This window comes from Muntiacus reevesi, chromosome 13 (genome assembly GCF_963930625.1).
Source record: "Muntiacus reevesi chromosome 13, mMunRee1.1, whole genome shotgun sequence".
In the NCBI taxonomy this organism is placed as follows: Eukaryota; Metazoa; Chordata; class Mammalia; order Artiodactyla; family Cervidae; genus Muntiacus; species Muntiacus reevesi.
Genome location: NC_089261.1, coordinates 53,674,645 through 53,697,822, shown reverse-complemented (window position 1 = coordinate 53,697,822; position 23,178 = coordinate 53,674,645). Strand labels below are relative to the sequence as shown.

At 37.1% G+C, this 23,178-nt stretch overlaps 1 protein-coding gene across 1 annotated transcript in view; it reads left to right on the top strand.

The window, feature by feature from the left end:
- The window catches only part of MGAT4D (MGAT4 family member D), a 44,647-nt gene extending 39,604 nt beyond the window's left edge, over positions 1–5,043 (top strand). The window contains exons 9-10 of the mRNA XM_065904224.1: positions 2,319–2,449; positions 4,710–5,043. Coding sequence (XP_065760296.1) covers positions 2,319–2,449; positions 4,710–4,862 — 284 coding nt within the window. The 3' untranslated portion in view covers positions 4,863–5,043. The remainder of the gene's footprint in view (positions 1–2,318; positions 2,450–4,709) is intronic.
- Positions 5,044–23,178: the final 18,135 nt, after the last annotated feature.

Sequence of the window (23,178 nt, the reverse complement as noted above, 5' to 3'; positions counted from 1 at the left end):
AGTGTAAATGAGCAGATTGACATATATTCACATGTTATAAAAGCATAAGGCAGCTACTACTTCTAAATGCTAGCTCTGAGTCTGGCACGTATTAGCACAGTGACTAAGATGTACTTCTATATTACATAGAAAAATATTGAAACTCAAATAATTAAAGTTACAGAGGAAGGAATTTTAACAGGACTATTGTACTCTGAAGGCCTTTCAATTTCTAGTATGCTGAAGCTAACATGCTTAAAAAATGTAAACACATAGGAATTATACCCAGCACAGAGAAGTTCCTAAAATTGTGCCCGTAATGTATTGTTTTTATAATTCTTTTATGGACTTTCCTTTTGCTTCCTTCCATTTTTTCCTTCCATCCTTCTATCCCGTTTTCTCTTATTTAACCCTCACTGCAGGAGGCCAAGTTACCTAACTCGCTTCATATTGCATTTCATCTTTGTTTACAAGCAGGAGACCTTTTTTTATTCTTCTGTTTAAAGCACCCCCCCCCTTCCACCCACTCTCATGATAGGTTTGCACTCAATATATTTCATCCAGAATATACATATAAATACCAGATACCATGCAAAAGATCTGGTGTTCATTGTGTTTGTACTTGTTTAAAATTTACATAAATGGTGATTTGATAAACATATTTCTGTTCCTTATGTTTTGTCCACAAAACTAGATTATATAGCTGTCTATATGTTGCTTTATGTTCATTTTCCTTACCGTTGCATATATGCTACATAATAATCTATTTGACTTGTCCATTCCCAGAGTGGTGGACCTTGACTGCTTCTAGCTGTCTGCTGCCACAAAGAAATGGAGTGATTTATGTGTGTCCTGGGATGGGATCACTGGGTAAACATAGCCAGGTCTCAAAAGTTCTGCCAGACTGCTTTGCAGGTTGACTGTGTAGTATATACTCTCATATGCAGTGCATCTGAGTTCCTGCTTCCCCATATACTTGATAACGTTTGATTTTATCCATTAAAATTTTTGTTTGCCATGGGGAGGAGAATAAAGCGTTTCTCTGATTGCTAGTAAACTCCATCTATTCTTCTATATCTACTACTTCATATTCTGACCACTTTCCCCCTCAAACTTTCTGTTAAAGTGGTGTGGAATCCAATTTTAAAACTCTGAAAGTTTTTTCTATTTTTCCTCAGCTTTGGTTACAATAAGAAGAAAAATTGTGGGTGACAGTAATACCTGCTGAAAGTTTGGAGAGATAATTTTGTTGGTTTATTACTTTGAGAATTTTAAATTCTTTTTGCCTTTCTCAGAAAAGTCAGGTAGTAGAAGGATAGAGAGTATTCACTGAGAGTATACAGAAACACTGTATATATGATACTGAATTCTTATTTAAGCTTAACTCTATAAAGGCTTCATTTTCTTTGTTATCATAATAACAATTCTGTTGTTCAGTATTTTCCAAAAATATGAGCTTGCCAAATAGAATTTTCAGAATGCTGGCAGCCGATAAAGAAAACAGATACTGAATCAACTATTTCTGTCATTAAATCACTTGTTTTGGTTATTATGTACATAGGTGCCTAAAATTCAAATACAACTATACACTTGATCAAGTGACCCATATAGACTCAAGTCTTAGTGAAAAATGAGATTCCTATATCCTACTATCATATTTATTAGGTGGCTAGATGTGTTTTACACTGTTTAAGGTGAAAATTTACCTGAATCTTACACCTTCAGCTTTATTTTTCAAGTTAAAGATGCAATATGTTAGAAATAAATAATTAGATGTAATGAAGTCATACTTTAAAATACAGTAAATCTTTAAGAATCATAAATACAAAAGAAAATAACATTCTTATAAAATAATGTTCAAATATTGAAATAATACTCTATTTTATTCAAAATTAAGCACTAAAAGTGAAAAATGTAGTATGTTGATAAAGTTCTATGTAAATGAGCTTACAAGTTATGGTTTCTGAAAAACTAAGTGAAAGGTTACAGGTCCTAAACTTTCCATTTTATTTATATATCTTGCAAGTGGTTTGAACAGTTGATCCTCCTTAGTTATCAAAGTTAATTTCCTGAGAGTATGCACGATTCTAAACTTGCTTCTTACTTATCCCACCAAAAGTGGTAATTCTTAATACTGAAGCAGATATATGATTTTTCTTCATCATCCTCCAACTTCATTAATGCTTTAAGCTTTGCAAGGAATAGATATATTTAATTTTTTAATATTTTTGTACTCTTTCCCATGTCAGTGGAATGAATAACTGTATATAAGAGTGATGTTTTGATATGTGGTATAAACACTGAAGAGTTATTGGGCTTTGTTTACTTTTTCTCCATAGGAAAGCTATTTAAGTCTGAAGATTTAACTGACTTTGTACGTTTTTTTTTAATGTTCTACAAAGATAAACCCGTAGATTTGCTCTTGGGGGACATTTTTCTGGTAAAGATGTGTACCCCAGGAGAAGCTCTTGTGAGTATTTCTTTACTTTGTATTTTTAGGAAAATACTACCTCTCTGATGTAATTACCTAAATTTTGTTTACAAATTTTAGTGCATTGATTTTTTTTAACTGGATATTTATATATATTTTAAAAAAGAATCGATGTAAACATATACCTGTTACAAATATTATTTCAAAGTATATCACCTAAGTATAAAAGATGAGACTACAAAATTTTTAGAAGAAAACATGGGAAAAAAATCTTTAGGACCCAGGATTAGGTGAAGAATTCTTAGACATGACACAGAATGCTTGATCCATTTTTAAAAGTTGATAAATTGGACTTCACTAAAATTAAAACCTTTTGTGTTTCAAAATTTACTGTTAAGAGAAGGCACCACAGGATAGAAAAGATATTTGTAAACTCCATATCTAACAAAGACTTGTATTCAGAATATATAGAGAATTTTCAAAACTCAACAACAAGAAAACAATCCAGTTGAAAAATAGGCACAAGACTTGAACAGAGTCTTATCAAGGTATTTTCTCCCTTACTGCAGTAAGCAATGAACTCAACTTTGCTTCATCAACAAGTTATTTGAGTGGTATTTTGGGCAAGCAAGAATTTGATAATACCATCCTACTGAAACTTTTATTAATAGATTAAAGGTATTACTATATTTCCTATATTTTAAGTCTTCAACTAACTTTATCTGAACTTTAGTTTCAAATTAACTGTACATTATTTAATGACTTTACAGTTTTAAAAACCATTTTTAATACAGTATTTTCCTACATGTTAACATAAGTAGAAATGAATTTAAATAAGCCTGCTATTTAACATTATTATGCACATAAATTTGAGATGTATTTTAATGAATTTTATATGTATACATTACATAAATGATAGCAATCATAATTGTTTAAACTATTTTGTTGATGTGTAGTTGATTTACAATGCTGTATTAATTTCTACTGTACAGCAGAATGATTCAGTTATACATATACATACATATATACATATATATATATACACACACATACACATTCTTTTTCATATTCTTTTTTCATTATGGTTTCTTAAAGGATGTTGAATATAGTTCCCCATACTATACAGTAGGACCTTGTTTTTTACCCATTAAATATATAATAGTTTGCATCTGCTAACCCCACACTCCCAATCCATCCCTTCTCCACCCCTTCTCCATCTTGGCAACCACAAGTCTGTTCTCCATGTCTATTGAGTTTGTTTCTGTTTTGTAGATAAGTTCATTTGTGTCATATTTTAGATTCCACATATAAGTGATAGCATATGACATTTTTCTTTCTCTGTCTAACTTTCTTTCTTGGTATGATAATCTCTAGACCCATCCATGTTGTTGCAAATGGCATTATTTCATTTTTTATGCCTGAGTAATATTCCATTATATATATGTACCACATCTTCTCCAATCAAAAAATGGGCCAAAGATCTAAACAGACATTTCTCCAAAGAAGACATACAGATGGCTAACAAACACATGAAAAGATGCTCAACATCACTCATTATCAGAGAAATGCAAATCAAATGCTTGTTTTTAATAGGGGTGATAATGTCACAGGCCATCTTTCTTTGAGAAGATTATCCAAATCTTTTTCCATGAAGTATAATACTGGTTTTTTTTAAGTCATATATGTTTTAAGGAGAAATTGAAGAGGGAGTAATTTGGTTTTTAAATTAATAAATGGGGAGGGAATAATGTAGACCAAGAGAAATGGATAGATGGGAAAATACTAGAAAATTTATGTTACTGGAATAAAGAGAGAGGAAAATTATAGTTCACACAATAGTAGCCTGATTTTCTGAACTTTCCAGGTGACTCAGTGGTAAAGAATCCACCTATAATGTAGGAGATGCATAGGAGACGTGGGTTCCATCCCTGGGTTGGGGAGATCCCCTGGAGTAGGAAATGGCAATCCACGCCACCATTCTTGCCTGGAAAATTTCATGGACAGAGGAGCCTGGCAGGCTATAGTCTATGGGATCACAAAGAGTTGGACAAGACTGAACAAGCAAACCTGATTTTCTAGTGAACTAATAGAGCTCATGGAAGAAAATACATGCTTTTGCATCTCGATTTCTTTGTTCCATTATTCTTACAAAGAAAAAGCTAAGAATTTAAATGGTTTGTTTAAATTTTAAAGTAGTAATATAGAATCCAGGCAAAAACTAATAATAGGTTCTGCCACCAGTAAATGCAATAAAAACGAGTATTTGGGTTTTTACACAAGATTGTTGTTTCTCTTACAGGAAAAATGTATAGAACGAAATAAGCATATTCGTATTCGATATAAACCTTCTCTTTTCCAGCATGTGGGTATACAGTCATCATACCCTGGAAGAGAGCAATATTTCAAAGTAAGTGTTTTGACATGTAGTTGTGTAATACACAAGGTTTCATGAACTTACAAAATACTATTTAGAAAAGGAATGATGAGAACAAGAGAGGCTATAAAAATTGTCTAAACACAATTCATCTCATGACAGAACTATTTGTTATGAACAGCAATCAACTTTGCAAGATCCAGGTTATCTATCATGGTTAGAAAAATCCAGCCTATGTAAACTTCTATGCCTTACTCTTCTCAGCTCTATAATTTAAATAATGAAACTAAAAAGGTGTTTTGAAAATTATAGTAAAATTCACTATTTTAGTTTAATATTCAGAATTATAAAAAAAATTCAAAAATAAAATGCCTCTATTATTGAATTTAAATGTAGCAGCATTCTTTTTCAGGTCACTGTTTACCAAATAAACAAAGTTTTAGCATTATTTGATTTTTAATCATTCCTAAGTTTTTCATCATTTTCAAAAACAATGTTATTTATAATTGACTTAGCATCTTGGTGGGGTAAAAAGAGCAAAGACTTCAGAGTCAAAACAATCAATTTTTAGTTGTGATAACCTGTGTACATGAGACTGGGCAAGCCCTACCACGCTTCTGAGCTTTAAAGAAAGCTAGAAAATGAGGTTGAAATTAACAAGCCTTAAGATTTCTTTTACCTCTGCCATACTGTTGACATTGCTATCCTTCTTAGCTTCTTCACACAACAAAGCTAATGATTGCTTTAATATTCTCAGTTGAAATGAGACAAATGCACATGTACACCCTCTCATCATTTCATTCATTATTTGTCTGCCCTCTTTTCACCTTTTCTATTCTGGGTATTTATTGTACTGCACCCTTTGAAACAGTACCTTAGAGTGTGAACTCAGTATACATTAGCTGTTAGCCATCAGGCAAGGTGGAATTCAAGATTTAAAGTGCTTGGTAAACAAGTATCTGGAATAGTAAGAACTTTTATGAATCTTTATCCAGAAAGTAATATCATCAAAATACATAAAACATAGTCACAGGTGATGCAGACAGAAATTAGTCTATGCCTTTTTGCTTGTTGATGCTATTATAAAGGGATTCTTTTTTTCCTTTATATATCTATTTTACAAGATAAGATATTTTAACCTATCTTTGTAAATTCGTGACAGATTAAGGAGAATGTACATCTAATCATTCATATTTTGATGTTATAATCTTAACTTTATTCTTTTTTTTCTTCATACCACATAAAACAGAAAGAAATAACAGTTTAATCATGTGTAAAATATGATTATATTAAATTATTTTAAAAATTTCCAACAGGATATCTATTATTAGGAATTTCAAAATTTAACACCTTCTTTAAAAATGATCAGAATCATTCTTTGGAAAAAATGGCATAACAAGGATTAGACTATTTCTCAACTTTCTTCATAGTGGGTAAGAGAGAGATTACATCATATTAAAGAAAGTTAAACCGTCAATAAAAAGGTGGTAAGTATAAAAATTGATATAAATATATAGAAAATTGTCAGATAGTCATCAATGTGTTATTTTATAGCTTTATCTTAGGAATGTTTTTAAATTTTATGCATGTAGCTTTCTAACAGTCACTAATATTTTGTTTCAGAAGAATCAATTTCCTTTTCCGTTTTCATCATGTACTGTGGATGTACAATGAATTTGGAGACAATAGAGCTGAGTTTGAAGGCTCATTCTTATCAATAGATGCACCAATATGGATAAATCACTAAAATACTATGCTAACTGAAAAAAGCCAGGTGCAAAAGGCTACATATTGTATGATTCTATTTATATAAAATTCTAAAGCAAGCAAACCCTTCTATCTCATGATTTTAATTTATATATCTTTAATGACCAGTGATGTTGAGCATCTTTTATGTGCTTTATGTAATTTTATATATTTGTAAACATATAAATATGTAAATTTTAAGCAGAAAAATAATTTTTAGCTTGTCTCTATTCATCTAACTTATAGTTAAAAAATAATAATCTAATAAAATAAAAGTTCATCTTAGTGGTGAATTTTAGTTTTACAAATTTTAAAATTTTACCTATGTCTTCAATTTAAATGCCCTTTATCATTTCATGTTCTACATCTATAATAAACATAATTTCAACTAAAATGTCTCAGCATGAATAACTTCTGAAAACTCAAAAGTACTTAAAGAGTTTCTATTATTTGATAAGCCAGAGGACAGTGTGTTTGATAATTTGCTAGTGCTTCGTCCTACACGGAAGGTCATCTTCCTTTTATTGCAATGCACTGGGCTCAGGGCAGAGTGTTTCAATGTGTTGCAGGCTGGGTTGCCGGATAAAATACAGGCTGCCCAAATAACTCTGTTTCTTTTCTCTATCTTTTTTCAAACCCAAATAACTTTGAATGTCAGTTAAACAATGGCTTTTTGTGTGTGTGTGTGACCCATTTGTTTTGTGTTAACCCTGGTTGGAGGTGATGGAAGAAGGCATAGAATAGTTCCCATCAAAATGCATTAACTGTTGAATAATGACATCAGCATGTTTGTATTTTCTTCAAAATTGTTATGTAAAGTTTTATGTGTCTCTTTTATGTAAAGATGGAGCAGATGGAGGTGGTAGCAAAAGGACAGAATAAGGAAAGAGTATTGTCAGGAAACTGTCATGAAAATAATTACATCCTTAGATTTCTAGATGTTACAGATTTCTTATTTTTATTACAGGAAATATGAAAAAATGAAGCACAACAAGACGAAGCTCTGAACTACTTTAATCTTAGGTCACTGTGATTTCCAATGGTATCTTTCAGAAATTTTAATATTCGAAACAAATGATTATATAAAAGAGGAAGGAATAATGAACAAACTAGTAATTTGAAAGTATTTAACTGCCTCTATGTCAATTTTTTGCAATATGCAAATACAATATGCAAACAAAAATTTGCATATTTGTTTATGATACTTGTACCCTTACTATTACAGTTTTTTATAAAAATAAGTAAAGACAGGGAGGTTTTTAAAAATAAAGAAATATATTTTGTTGAATTAGATAGTTAAGTAGCTATCTAAATAGCTAAACATTTTAGCTAAGTAGCTAAAATTTCAGAAGCTTGCTATCATCCGGGACAGGTTCCGTGTGAACCGGTGCGTGCTGTTATCTGTTTTGTTAAGAGACGTCAAATAGCAGAAGGCTGAGCAGCTCTGCGGCTGGCAGTGCCCAGTGTCTTGTCTTTTTAACAAATGCATTTAAAACCCTAAGACTTCCAAGTGCCATTTGAGCTGATTAACAAACATCTTGATGTATATGTATTCTGACAGTCGTTCAGTTCTAAAGTTTTCATATTTTCTCTTATTATTGCATTCTTAACTCGGGTTATTTGGGAGTGTTTTTTTAATATCTTGGTTTTGCCATCTTTTACTGTTGATTTAAAATTTAATTACCTTGTTGTTAGAGACTTCGTGTGATAGAGAGTTATGAATTCTTATATTTCATATGAATTAGAGAAGAATGTATAGTCTTTACATACTCCCTTTAAAATATGCATCACTCATTTGCATTTTTATTGAGGTATAGTTGACTTCCTTTTTTCATTTGTTTTTATAAATGTTAGTTTTGTGCTTTATAAATGTCTTCTTTAAATATTCCTCTTCATTGGATGCTGGTTTCTCTTATATCAAGCTTTTTAATTTATTTGTTAAATGCTTTTAAATCTTTATTAATTCATCAGTTTCTTATAGGAATCTATTTTTTTTTTTTTTTTTTTTTTTTTAATATTATTTTATTAGTTGGAGGCCAATCACTTTACAACATTTCAGTGGGTTTTGTCATACATTGACATGAATCAGCCATATAGTTACACGTATTCCCCATCCCGATCCCCCCTCCCACCTCCCTCCCCACCCGACTCCTCAGGGTCCTCCCAGTGCACCAGGCAAGAGCACCTGATTCATGCATCCCACCTGGGCTGGTGGTCCGTTTCACCATAGATAGTATACATGCTGTTCTTTCAAAACATCCCACCCTCACGTTCTCCCCCAGAGTTCAAAAGTCTGTTCTGTACTTCTGTGTCTCTTTTTCTGTTTTGCATATAGGGTTATCGCCACCATCTATCTAAATTCTGTATATATGTGTTAGTATACTGTAATGTTCTTTATCTTTCTGGCTTACTTCACTCTGTATAATGGGCTCCAGTTTCGTCCATCTCATTAGAACTGATTCAAATGAATTCTTTTTAACGGCTGAGTAATATTCCATGGTGTATATGTACCACAGCTTCCTTATCCATTCATCTGTTGATGGGCATCTGGGTTGCTTCCATGTCCTGGCTATTATAAACAGTGCTGCGATGAACATTGGGGTGCACGTGTCTCTTTCAGATCTGGATTCCTCAGTGTGTATGCCTAGAAGTGGTATTGCTGGGTCATATGGCAGTTCTATTTCCAGTTTTTTAAGAAATCTCCACACTGTTTTCCATAGTGGCTGTACTAGTTTGCATTCCCACCAACAGTGTAAGAGGGTTCCCTTTTCTCCACACCCTCTCCAGCATTTATTGCTTGTAGACTTTTGGATAGCAGCCATCCTGACTGGCGTGTAATGGTACCTCATTGTGGTTTTGATTTGCATTTCTCTGATGATGAGTGATGTTGAGCATCTTTTCATGTGTTTGTTAGCCATCTGTATGTCTTCTTTGGAGAAATGTCTGTTTAGTTCTTTGGCCCATTTTTTGATTGGGTCGTTTATTTTTCTGGAATTGAGCTTCAGGAGTTGCTTGTATATTTTTGAGATTAATCCTTTGTCTGTTTCCTCATTTGTTATTATTTTCTCCCAATCTGAGGGCTGTCTTTTCACCTTACTTATAGTTTCCTTTGTTGTGCAAAAGCTTTTAATTTTCATTAGGTCCCATTTGTTTATTTTTGCTTTTATTTCCAATATTCTGGGAGGTGGGTCATAGAAGATCTTGCTGTGATTTATGTCGGAGAGTGTTTTGCCTATGTTCTCCTCTAGGAGTTTTATAGTTTCTGGTCTTACATTTAGATCTTTAATCCATTTTGAGTTTATTTTTGTGTATGGTGTTAGAAAGTGTTCTAGTTTCATTCTTTTACAAGTGGTTGACCAGTTTTCCCAGCACCACTTGTTAAAGAGATTGTCTTTTTTCCATTGTATATCCTTGCCTCCTTTGTCAAAGATGAGGTGTCCATAGGTTCGTGGATTTATCTCTGGGCTTTCTATTCTGTTCCATTGATCTATATTTCTGTCTTTGTGCCAGTACCATACTGTCTTGATGACTGTGGCTTTGTAGTAGAGTCTGAAGTCAGGCAGGTTGATTCCTCCAGTTCCTTTCTTCTTTCTCAAGATTACTTTGGCTATTCGAGGTTTTTTGTATTTCCATACAAATTGTGAAATTATTTGTTCTAGTTCTGTGAAAAATACCGTTGGTAGCTTGATAGGGATTGCATTGAATCTATAGATTGCTTTGGGTAGAATAGCCATTTTGACAATATTGATTCTTCCAATCCATGAACACGGTATGTTTCTCCATCTGTTTGTGTCCTCTTTGATTTCTTTCATCAGTGTTTTATAGTTTTCTATGTATAGGTCTTTTGTTTCTTTAGGTAGATATACTCCTAAGTATTTTATTCTTTTTGTTGCAATGGTGAATGGTATTGTTTCCTTAATTTCTCTTTCTGTTTTTTCATTGTTAGTGTATAGGAATGCAAGGGATTTCTGTGTGTTAATTTTATATCCTGCAACTTTACTATATTCATTGATTAGCTCTAGTAATTTTCTGGAAGAGTCTTTAGGGTTTTCTATGTAGAGGATCATGTCATCTGCAAACAGCGAGAGTTTCACTTCTTCTTTTCCTATCTGGATTCCTTTTATGTCTTTTTCTGCTCTGATTGCTGTGGCCAAAACTTCCAACACTATGTTGAATAGTAGTGGTGAGAGTGGGCATCCTTGTCTTGTTCCTGATTTCAGAGGAAATGCTTTCAATTTTTCACCATTGAGGGTGATGCTTGCTGTGGGTTTGTCATATATAGCTTTTATTATGTTGAGGTATGTTCCTTCTATTCCTGCTTTCTGGAGAGTTTTAATCATAAATGAGTGTTGAATTTTGTCAAAGGCTTTCTCTGCATCTATTGAGATAATCATATGGTTTTTATCTTTCAATTTGTTAATGTGGTGTATTATGTTGATTGATTTGCGGATATTAAAGAATCCTTGCATTCCTGGGATAAAGCCCACTTGGTCATGGTGTATGATTTTTTTAATATGTTGTTGGATTCTGTTTGCTAGAATTTTGTTAAGGATTTTTGCATCTATGTTCATCAGTGATATTGGCCTGTAGTTTTCTTTTTTTGTGGCATCTTTGTCTGGTTTTGGAATTAGGGTGATGGTGGCCTCATAGAATGAGTTTGGAAGTTTTCCTTCTTCTGCAATTTTCTGGAAGAGTTTGAGTAAGATAGGTGTTAGCTCTTCTCTAAATTTTTGGTAGAATTCAGCTGTGAAGCCATCTGGTCCTGGGCTTTTGTTTGCTGGAAGATTTCTGATTACAGTTTCGATTTCCTTGCTTGTGATGACTCTGTTAAGATCTTCTATTTCTTCCTGGTTCAGTTTTGGAAAGTTATACTTTTCTAAGAATTTGTCCATTTCATCCAAGTTGTCCATTTTATTGGCATAGAGCTGCTGGTAGTAGTCTCTTATGATCCTTTGTATTTCAGTGTTGTCTGTTGTGATCTCACCCTTTTCATTTCTTATTTTGTTAATTTGGTTCTTCTCTCTTTGTTTCTTAATGAGTCTTGCTAATGGTTTGTCAATTTTGTTTATTTTTTCAAAAAACCAGCTTTTAGCTTTGTTGATTTTTGCTATGGTCTCTTTAGTTTCTTTCGCATTTATTTCTGCCCTAATTTTTAAGATTTCTTTCCTTCTGCTAACCCTGGGGTTCTTCATTTCTTCCTTCTCTAATTGCTTTAGGTGTAGAGTTAGGTTATTTATTTGGCTTTTTTCTTGTTTCTTGATGTGTGCCTGTAATGCTATGAACCTTCCCCTTAGCACTGCTTTTACAGTGTCCCATAGGTTTTGGGTTGTTGTGTTTTCATTTTCATTTATTTCTATACATACTTTGATTTCTTTTTTGATTTCTTCTATGATTTGTTGGTTATTCAGAAGCGTGTTATTTAGCCTCCATATGTTAGAATTTTTAACAATTTTTTTCCTGTAATTGAGATCTAATCTTACTGCACTGTGGTCAGAAAAGATGACTGGAATGATTTCAATTTTTTTGAATTTTCCGAGACCAGATTTATGGCCCAGGATGTGATCTATTCTGGAGAAGGTTCCGTGTGCACTTGAGAAAAAGGTGAAGTTGATTGTTTTGGGGTGAAATGTCCTATAGATATCAATTAGGTCTAGCTGGTCCATTGTATCATTTAAGGTTTGTGTTTCCTTGTTGATTTTCTGTTTAGTTGATCTATCCATGGTTGTGAGTGGGGTATTAAAGTCTCCCACTATTATTGTGTTACTATTAATTTCCTCTTTCATACTCGTTAGTGTTTGCCGTACATATTGCGGTGCTCCTATGTTGGGTGCATATATATTTATAATTGTTATATCTTCTTCTTGGATTGATCCTTTGATCATTATGTAGTGTCCTTCTTTGTCTCTTTTCACATCCTTTATTTGGAAGTCTATTTTATCTGATATGAGTATTGCGACTCCTGCTTTCTTTTGGTCTCCGTTTGCGTGAAATATTTTTTTCCAGCCCTTCACTTTCAGTCTGTATGTGTCCCTTGTTTTGAGGTGGGTCTCTTGTAGACAGCATATATAGGGGTCTTGTTTTTGTATCCATTCAGCCAATCTTTGTCTTTTGGTTGGGGCATTCAACCCATTTACATTTAAGGTAATTATTGATAGGTGTGGTCCCGTTGTCATTTACTTTGTTGTTTTGGGTTCACGTTTATACAACCTTTCTGCATTTCCTGTCTAGAGAAGATCCTTTAGCATTTGTTGAAGAGCTGGTTTGGTGGTGCTGAATTCTCTCAGCTTTTGCTTGTCTGTAAAGCTTTTGAATTCTCCTTCATATCTGAATGAGATCCTTGCTGGGTACAGTAATCTAGGTTGTAGGTTATTCTCTTTCATTACTTTCAGTATGTCCTGCCATTCCCTTCTGGCCTGGAGGGTTTCTATTGATAGATCAGCTGTTATCCTTATAGGAATCCCTTTGTGTGTAGGAATCTATTAAAATCTACTATTTTTCCTCTTGTTATTCTATTGAGTTTTACTTTGAGAAATAATGAGGTATTCCTTCTTTCTTATCCTTCATAAAATATGAAAATCTTAATTCACACTGCTGTATTATCCTTGACTGTCAAAACTTTGCACATTTACATCAACATGAACCATGTCACATACTAAAGTGAATATGAGCAATGAACTATTCATATGCACCCATTTCACTTTCTTCTTTAAAGAAAGGAGCTATATGTCAACTATTACCTCAGTAAAGCTGGGAAGAAAAATAAAAGACATATATTTTTAAAATTTGACTTCAGTTTTGAGCTTTTAAAATTAAATCTACCAGATCATATTCCAGGTTAATATGAAAAATTACAACTAATTCCAGGTAGAGCATTTCTGAAAAAGCAGCACAATTCCTTGTAAAGGTACCCACTAGACTTCTTAGCTCACCATCCAGAATTGGAACGAAATACCTGAAGGGTTGATAGAATAAACTGGAATAGTATTAAATGAGACTGTCCAGCATTCCACTGGCTGTTGTTGAAAAGCCTGAATGATCCCAGATGATTCCAAGGGACTCGGCTGTGACATTCAGGAAGAGGCATTTGAACACTGACCGATACGCCCTGGGCATGGCAGATGCTGGGAGTCATGGTACAGAGAAGGAAGTTAAAAGACAGCCTTAAAGACTCAACCCAGGGATTGCTGTCCTTAAGGGAATGATTCCAGAACAAGAGGGTTTCAGTGGTCAGCACAAAGCAATTCTCGAAGATGTTTCTAATGTAGCCAGGAGAGATGCCCCATCTTCCATTCCCATCCCTCCTGCTCCCAAATGGTAGCTATTTGGAGGGTCTCATTCACCACCCACAGCCTCTGGTCTGAGTGTATGGGGAAGGGGAGATTTGGAGAACCTTAGACACCTATCTGAAAGTACAGCAGAGCAAATAGTGATCTCTGGTTGGTTGGGGCATTCATTATAGAACATGCTGATTTTGCTTTTCAAAAAATCACTTTTCTTCAAACATATAGATGGAGGCAAATTGTGTATTTAAGCACCTGACTCAATATATCAGATAAGTTTGTAAAAGCCAGATTCAGATAAGACTTTTTTTTTCAACATTACTTTTAAATGAATAGCTCTGTAAACATTGGAGGCATGGTAAGTGAAAGTCTCTTGCCAGAATGTCTCTTAAGTATTGATAATAGCCACCATCATCTGCTTTAAATCCTGTGGAAGTAAATGGTTGTATGGTAGTACTACTAATAGTAGTTGTAATAGTAAATGTGGTATACTCCTGGTAGAAGGAAAAGAGACACTTTTTTCTAACGTAAGTGTGTAAATTATCTAGGGATTTGCTGTGTTCTCCTCTATGGATCTTCTACCTGGTGACAGAATTGAAATAATTATGAACAAATAATGGGAGCTAAATCTGTGCAGGCATTTTCCCAAGGAGACCATCATCTTATTTTTTTTTTTCCTTACTTACCTTAGCATATATTTTTAGATGCTGTGTTGATATTAGTAGTTACTCATAGGTAATGAGTGAATCATGAGATGAAAGATTTTTGTTTTACTGATATTTTCTTTCTGAAAGCTTAGATAAAAATGAGTGATTTCTTAGGGTAATACAGTTTACCCAAATTGATAACAAGTAGAGACAGAAAATGTCAACCATGATACCAAGAATGCCCACTTCCTTGGCTTTTATAGGATGGGTCCAATAGTACTTCTCTGATAAAACTTTCCTTTAGGAAAAATGAATGGCAACACACTCTTTCCCAGCATTTTGTCCGTTCTATTATGTAACTTACGCATTATTGGATATTTAATTTGATGATAAATTAAAATTATAATGGAGTAATCATGGATCAGGCATACAAAAATGGAGTTGGGTGGCCAATGAGGACCAGGTCTCAGAGACGTCTCTGCACCACCGAGAACTTGAACTTTCTTTGAGCGATGCGAGACTGAAGACCACCACCAGTTGTATTCAAAACAGCACCTGTCAGCTGCAACCTTATGGTCTCAAGTTCTCCCCTTGTAACTATGCAACCATTTGGGACCCCCACCAATCCTCACTTAATAAGCACCCTTACTTCTTGCCAGCTCCAATTATAATTCTTGATAACCACTCAAGTAACTTTAAGCTTTCGATTTTTGCCTTTATAAGCCTCCCTCATTTTGTAGTCCAAAAAGAACACAATTCAGGTAGTTCTTGAGTCTGTGTCTCCAGACTGGAGTCCTAACAGACCCCAGATAAATGCCTTTTTATCTCAGTTGGGTCTCTTTCTAGAATGGTGGTCAACAGGTTATATGTCTGTTTTTCTAAGTACATTATTAGCTACTTGAAAGCAGAGCTCATATAGTTGTCATCTTTGAGTTATCAGTATTTTCATAGTTTAGCAGACAGAAGATAAATATTCAATAAATGTCTGGTAAGCCTCTCAGTGACAGGAACATGGAAACACTAGCTTTTCATTCTGAATTCTTTTTAAAATAACAGATAAATAGGTACTCCCTCAAACAACATTCTAAACTGAATAAGTATTAAGCATATATTAAGCATATATCTGAATCTTGGAGTTTTAATAAATCTTCACATCAGTGGGTCAGATTAAGGGCTCATTTAGCTCAGATTCCTTGTTCCTAAAGTTTAAGCTTTCAGCTTCTTCATTGCAAACTTTGAGTGGATCCTTCAGAAATTCTTTTCTAACAAGTCAAATTTGTTGCGGGCCACAGAATTATGTCAAATAACAGAAGTTGCAAAGCCTAAGAAAAGAAGAGCATAATACTGTTAAAAGTACCTGGAAAGAATGTGTTTTTTTTAAACCCATAAATACCATCCAAATACCCAAAATATCATCTTTGACATAGAAGATGACAGTCTCAAAAGTCTAGATACAGTGGTCTTATTATGCATGCAATGTGAAAAATGTTCAGCGATCTTGATATCTAACCAATAATCACATTTTATGCATGGAGCTCCATCAATGCCCTTAATCTGAGACTCTTTAACAGAGGTATCACAAGTTAAATATTTTATTATTCCAATAAAATTTAAAGCATGATAATACCAAAATCAAAGTCAAAATTTACTATCAAGTATAAGCAGTAAGGGCTTATACTTATATGATCCAACATCTATGGGGCAAAGAAAGTTGTGATTCACTACTACGTTTATGCTATATTTTAACTTTTAGTGTGAGTTAAAATGACAGGCTCTGGAAAAGATTTGAACTCCATTTCCACCCTTTATTAATATTTCAAGCCAAAGGCAAGTAATTTTCTTCAGGTTTTTTCACCAGGGTTGTTGGGACGTTTGATAACATAACGAATGTATAATAAAACCGTTTCAGTTCAGTCGCTCAGTCGTGTCCGACTCTTTGTGACCCCATGAATCGCAGCACGCCAGGCCTCCCTGTCCATCACCAACTCCCGGAATTTACTCAAACTCACGTCCATCGAGTCGATGCCATCCAGTCATCTCATCCTCTGTCGTCCCCTTCTCCTCCTGCCCCCAATCCCTCCCAGCATCAGGGTCTTTTCCAATGAGTCAACTCTTCGCATGAGGTGGCCAAAGTACTGGAGTTTCAGCTTCAGCATCAGTCCTTCCAATGAACACCCAGGACTGATCTCCTTCAGGATGGACTGGTTGGATCTCCTTGCAGTCCAAGGGACTCTCAAGAGTCTTCTCCAACACCACAGTTCAAAAGCATCAATTTTTCGGCGCTCAGCTTTCTTCGTTTAGAGCCCAGTAAACAACGAAAGATTAACAATTGGTGTCAGTAGCATTTAAAAAGACACCATGTAACCATGTGGTACTATTTATTATGTTAATATTTACTATATCTCCATCATACACTTTCAGGGAAGAATAGCTCCCTGCTGACCACAATGACCTCTCATCAGAACGTCTAGAACCCTAGGGAAGGCCTGGGGTACTAACCGGACGCTGTTAAAAAGTGATTTACTCAAAATTCAGGGCCCAATTATGTGCAATAGGAGGTAGGACCTCACTGTTTGCAGGGAGCAGGCGCTCTGCGGGAGGGAAGGGTCTTCGGATGGACAGCGAGGAATGCCTCCCGGGCCATCCCAGGAGCCGGACGCACGCAGCAGCCGGCCGGCGGGGGCGGCGCGGCGCGCGGCCGGGAAGGCCCCTCGGCGGCGGTTGAGCCCCTCGCTGCAGGTGCGCGCAGCACGCGCCCCCGGCCGCCGCCTCCTCCCCGCCCGCGGCCGCACGCGCACGCGCGGTTAGCAGTCGCTGCTGCGCGGCCGGCGGCTGGATTGAGCTGGGGGAGACGCGGGGACCAGGTGGCAGCGGCTCGGACATCGGAGCTGCCCCTCCCGAAGACGGGCCCGCAAGCCAGGTGCGTGGGCACTGGTAGGTCACTTTTCCGCGTCCTTCTGCGCTGCAGCCGGGGGTGAGGAAGCCGAGTCCTAGCTCTCCCCCGCAGGGCGGGGGCTCCTGCTGCGCCCCTCTCTTGGGCGTCCACCGGGCGGACCCGGTAGGGACCCGCGAAGAGGTGGGTGTGGGGTTTGGGGATGGGGACGCGGCCAGCGAGGTTCTCGGGCGGGCTCTCCGGGCCGCGGGGGAAGGGAGGCCGGCCCGGGCGGGCGGCGGCGGGGCGATGCCCCCTCGGGGTCGGTTGGGGGCCCCGGAACTTCTGTGTGCATGGCCACCTGCGGCGCTGGGGCCGGCGCGGGCAGGGCCAGGTGGCCCCTCAGCCCGGCCTGTCCCGGAGGGCTCAGAGGCCCCGGGGAGCCGGGTCCGTTACTCCAGCGGTTGCCATTTCAGCCCCGTTCCACGCTCGAGCGCGGTGCGCGCTCCCGAGGGATGGCGAGGGGGCCGGTCTCATTTCCGCGCTGCTCACTCCGCCCGCTCCTTCGCACCGACAGGCGAGTCAAACCCAGCTAGGCTCAGTTCACGCCCTGCCCGCCAGGATCTGTAGAGGCGAAGGGACCTGACTTCAGGGCGCCGGTGGCCCGCGACTCCCGGCCGCTTCCCCGGCGCGCCGCCTGGAGCCCGGTGCGCGCCGCTGGGGAGGGAGGGTTGTGGTGAATCCCACGGAGCCCTAATGACTTGAGACTCATTATCGCCCACGGCGTGTTTACGGTCAGATACTTTAGCTGATTTTATTTATAGCACCTGCCGGAGCAACAGGGATCCGAGGCGTTTGATTTGGATGTATAAGCAAATGGCAACGACGCCCAGAAGGGAGAAAGCAGATCAATCGAGTGGCCATGGGAAGAACTCTTGGATTAGGAAAGTTAGTCTGTATGGAAACTTTTTGATGCTTTAAAGCCATCAAAACCTTGATCTAGCCTTGCGATTTTGCTTGCTCTAAAATTTTTACGTCACTCTAGGTATTTTGATTACTGAACGTAACCTTCCTTTTGGCAATTGTTTGACTTCTTTTCAGTTTACAGTTTTGTCTTCACATGCAATGGGTTTGATCTTCCAATCACATTAAAGGCCGTTCCTTGGTAGCTCAGATGGTAAGGCATCTGCCTGCAATGGGGAGACCCAGGTTCGATCCCTTGGTCAGGAATATCCGAGTCAGGAAGGTTCTCTGGAGAAGGAACTGGCAACCCACTCCAGTATTCTTGCCTGGAAAATCTCATGGACGGTGGAGCTTAGCGGGCTACAGTCAAATGGGGTCGCAAAGAGTCAGATATGACTGAGAGATTAATGCTTTCCAGTCACATTTAGAACTTATCTGTAAATCCATGGAAGATAGCCCTCATCTAGTTGATAAAGTTGATTATTGTGTATGGATGGTGTATGTTATAGATCCTCAGAAACTGAACAGTGCTGTGCTTAGTCACTTCAGTCGTGTTAGATGGACTCTCTGTGACCCCATGGACTATATAGCCCGCCAGGCTCCTGGGTCCTGGATTCTCCAGGCAAGAATACTGGAGTGGGTTTTCAAGTGCTATAAATTAACCTTATTGCTTGTTCCTAGTAAGTTTTAGTGCTCTTAACTGGAAAGCTAGAATTGCCAACTCTAATAGACCTTTAGATCATCCAGCTTAATCCTTTCACTTGATAAATGGAGGGGAGAGGTTTAGAACAGTTTTAGCCCTTTCCTTTTTAGTAATAGAATATGAAACTTGGTATGATGGTGCTAGACTCAGTGTACTTTCTATCTTATCACTTTGTAGTTGAGCTACTGAAGTTACATGACAACTAAAACTTCAGTGATTTTTCCAACACTGCTTTGGAGGCTTAGCCGTGCTGGTGAGTCCTCAGTCAGCCATTAAAACTGAATACCAGAAACATCTCAGTTACAATAGCAGATAGAAAGCATGAGAGTGAATAGGTGAGTGTTAAGAGTAAGAAATGAGTCTTAAAAGGGCAGAATTTATGCTGAGAACTGTAGACAACCTGTTGAACGTGTTTATGAACAGATAGTACCATTAGACTTGTTCTTTAGAAAATTCATGCTGGAGAGAAAGTGGCAGATAGATGGATTGGGAAGACTGCAAGTGAAGAAGCAAAGTGGGACTTTACTGATGCTTTTCAGAAATTCTGGATTCCTAAATTAAGGCTGTGGCATGGATATAGAAAGACACATTCAAAAACACCCAAACAGGTTTAGCTACCAATGATAGAGAATATCAGCAAAGAATAATCTTAAGATAGTGACAGAGTAACTTGGCTGATTTGGTTGACCAGAGGTGCAGTTAATGGAGGAGGGGAATTGAGATTAGAGAACCGGTTTGGGTGGAAAGATGAGCCTCAAATTGATAGAGACTTTGATGCATCCTTGAAGAAACTAGAGTGGTGGCTTCTGTGCTGTGGATAACACTTGGGAGTCTTTAGTTAGTCTTTTAGGTAGAGGTCAAGAGTGTATGAAATGTAAGGAGAAAGCCTGGGGACAGAACCTGAAGGAGCAGCATCACTTACAGGAGATTAGAGAGACCCCATAGGGGGGGCAGAGAAGATGAAGGGAGTCAAGACTCAGGAATAGCATCATGGAAAGCAAGGAAGGAGAGAGCTTCGAAGAAGCAGTCAGCAAGGTCGACAGACAGCCATAGGCAATAGGACTGAAAAAAGCTGTTGCACTTACCAAGTAAGATTTGGTTGATGGAAACTGTTTCAAAGAAGCTAGAATCAAGTACAGGAATAATAAAAGTATTAGTTTTTCATTGTTGTCCTAATAAATTACCACAAACTTAGCAGCTTAGTGCCGCACATTTATTTTCTCACAGTTCTATAGGTCAGAAGTCTGACCCAGGTCTCACTGCGCTGACATCAGGTGTTGACAAGGCAGCATTCCTTATTAGCAGCTCTGGGGAGATTCTTCTTCCTTGCTCATTCAGATTGATGACACAATTCAATTTCTTTTGGTTGTAGGACTGAGGTTCTTGTTTCCTTGTTGATTATCAGCTGAAGGTTGTGATTTTCAGCTTCTAGACCCACTCACAGTCCTTGGCTCATGACCCCTCCTTCCACTATCTTCAAGATCTCTCTGGTGGGTGGAGTTCCTCTCACTCTTCAGATCTCTTCTGCCCACTCTCACTGACTTCCTCTTCCACTTTTAAGGGCCTGTGTGATTGTATTGGCTCCACGTGCATATCCAAAGTAATCTGTTTTAAGGTCAGCTAGATAACAACCTTAGTTCCATCTGAGAAGCCTCCTCTGCCATGTGAGGTAACACTCACAGGAACCAAGGAATAAGATGTGGACATCTTTGGTGGGCGGGGGTGGTCATTGTTGTGGCTACCGCAGGAAGTTAAAAATGCTAACAGTTAATGAAGACATTCTTTCTAGATGCTTTCATTAAGATGATACCCAGAAACATTTACATTATCTAGCATGTGATAATTATAGTTCCAATAGTAAGCCTTACTGTTTATCCTTGAGCTTCATAACTGTCTTCTTAAATATCCTGAAATTTGTGTGAACACTGTAAAATTTTAAAGTTTCAGAGAAATATAAGGTAATACTATGAAGTTGTTAGCTTTTGTTTTGTTTTGTAGCCTTAAGCTGCTTTAAAATCTTTGCTGGAAAGATTTTAAAGGCCATTTAACCAACTAACTAGATTTGTGTGTATAAATTATAGTTTGCATAGACATCAAAATATGGCTTTTAGAATATGAAGCCCACAGAAACTGGAATGGATGTCTCAAGGATGGAACATATTTAAAAAATACTTAGCCTTGTATTTATAGGCCTAGAGTCTCAATTTATAGGCCATTTAATGAGCTAAATAGTTAAACCTTCTAACTTTAGAGCTTTAATGAAATGAATGTAGAGTTTGAAGCTATATCTATTATAACTTTGGGTCTTAACCTTTGCTATTTAGTAGCATTCTCTATTCTTGAGTAAGCTGCTTCCTGAGTCTTGCTTTCCTTATGGAGGATGGGGTACCAGTACCGGCATCAGAGAGTAGCTGTAAGGATTGGAATTAATTATACCTGAATCGTAGGTACTCAAACAGCAGTTCTGTTCTCCTTGTCCCACTCTTCTCTTTCCAGTTCCTTTCTCGAGAGCCGCTTCCTTTGCCCATGGCCTGGGGAAATCGGTCCTTTCTAGCCTTTGTACCTCAGTTTGAATGTAGCTTTCTCAAGGAGGCTTTCTCTGACACTTCCTCCACCATGCAAATTTAGTTCCCCAATTACCGACTCTTACAAATCCCTTACTAGTCAGTCACTTGTCACAATTTACTGTGTGTTAAACCTGGGTTATTAAGCACCTGCTTTCCATCCCAAACTATAAGTTCTTTGCAGTCAGGGGCCATATGTTTTGCTAATTTCAGTAAGTTCTAATTGTAAATTCTAACATCATGCCTGGCACATAATTGACAACCATAGTATTTGTTAAATGAATTCATGAATGATGATTTTTTTATCTACTGAATAACCTCTCCTGAATTTCTGGAAACATTAGATACTACAATATTTATAAATCCCAGGTGTGACTTATTCTGAAGCACGCTCGTTTCTTTGAGAAAGTCCCTGCATTTCAAATGGAGTCTTGCAGCTTCTTTGGAAGAAGGCTGCCTCTGTAAGATGCCACTATCAACCCACTCCAGTATTCTTGCCTGGAGAATCCCAGGGACAGAGGAACCTGGTGGTCTGCCATCTGTGGGGTCACACACAGTCGGACACAACTGAAGCGACTTAGCAGCAGCATTATCTTTCTCTTCACCTTATTTGTGATGCTTCAAAGTGAACTATGTGCACCATGGCCAGATAATTCCAAGAATACTCTTTAATTTTGGTGAAAATTTGTCCAGTTTTATTTTTATGACGTGGTAACAGATTTTTTTTCATCTAATTTCTTTTTTTTTTTTTTACTATCTTTTCTAGTAAGTTATAAACTGAGTTGTTAAAATGTAGGATGTCTGTAGCAAGATTCTGAAATACCTCACTCTGAGGTATTTCTTCATAGATGTAGAATAGAAATGAATAATATGTTTAATTCTCCCAAAACTGCAAAATTTCAAAATTACTATCTCCTTTATCTATAGGAATACTTTGTGTTACATTTTAACAATGTTCTAAAAGACTTTAGAGGGCCAGTGTTGGAAGCGTTGATGTAACCATTCCTCTCTCATAAAACCATAGTTTAAAACATCTACTGTATATAAGGTTTCAACCCATGGATTTTTCTAGGAGTTAAATTCTAAAAAAGGATTTTCCCTCCAAGGATCTTGTAGACTTTTATAGACAGTGAAACTCCTTCATTTCATTTCTGGCCTTCCCCTAATTGCCTGGAAATCTTTTAGCCAAATCTATGGTTGCAGTGCTGCTACAACAATAAAGTCATTCTAGTTGGTTGCTTAGTAACATCTATTTATCTTCCCCTGTAACATTTTTTTTCCTGTCATTTTTGCATTCATTCATTCTGTGAACATAAATATGTCTCTGTTTATCATGCACTGGCGCTCTTTGGCTAGCACTGTGAATACAGAAAAGAGAATTCTGGTTGTCAGTGAACTTATATTTTTTGTTTTTGCAAATTTCCTCATTTTGGAACTATGTAGAAGTACTATAAATCCTCAATAAATAAATGTATCATTATAATGTTTATTTATTATTTTGAAAATGATGCTCTTCAGTCCACTTTAGTGTGTAGCTATGTTTTAAAAGAGCCCAGTGCAGATTCAGTTTATTCTTTCTATAACTACTAAAACAAACAATATTTGCATATCCTGGATTT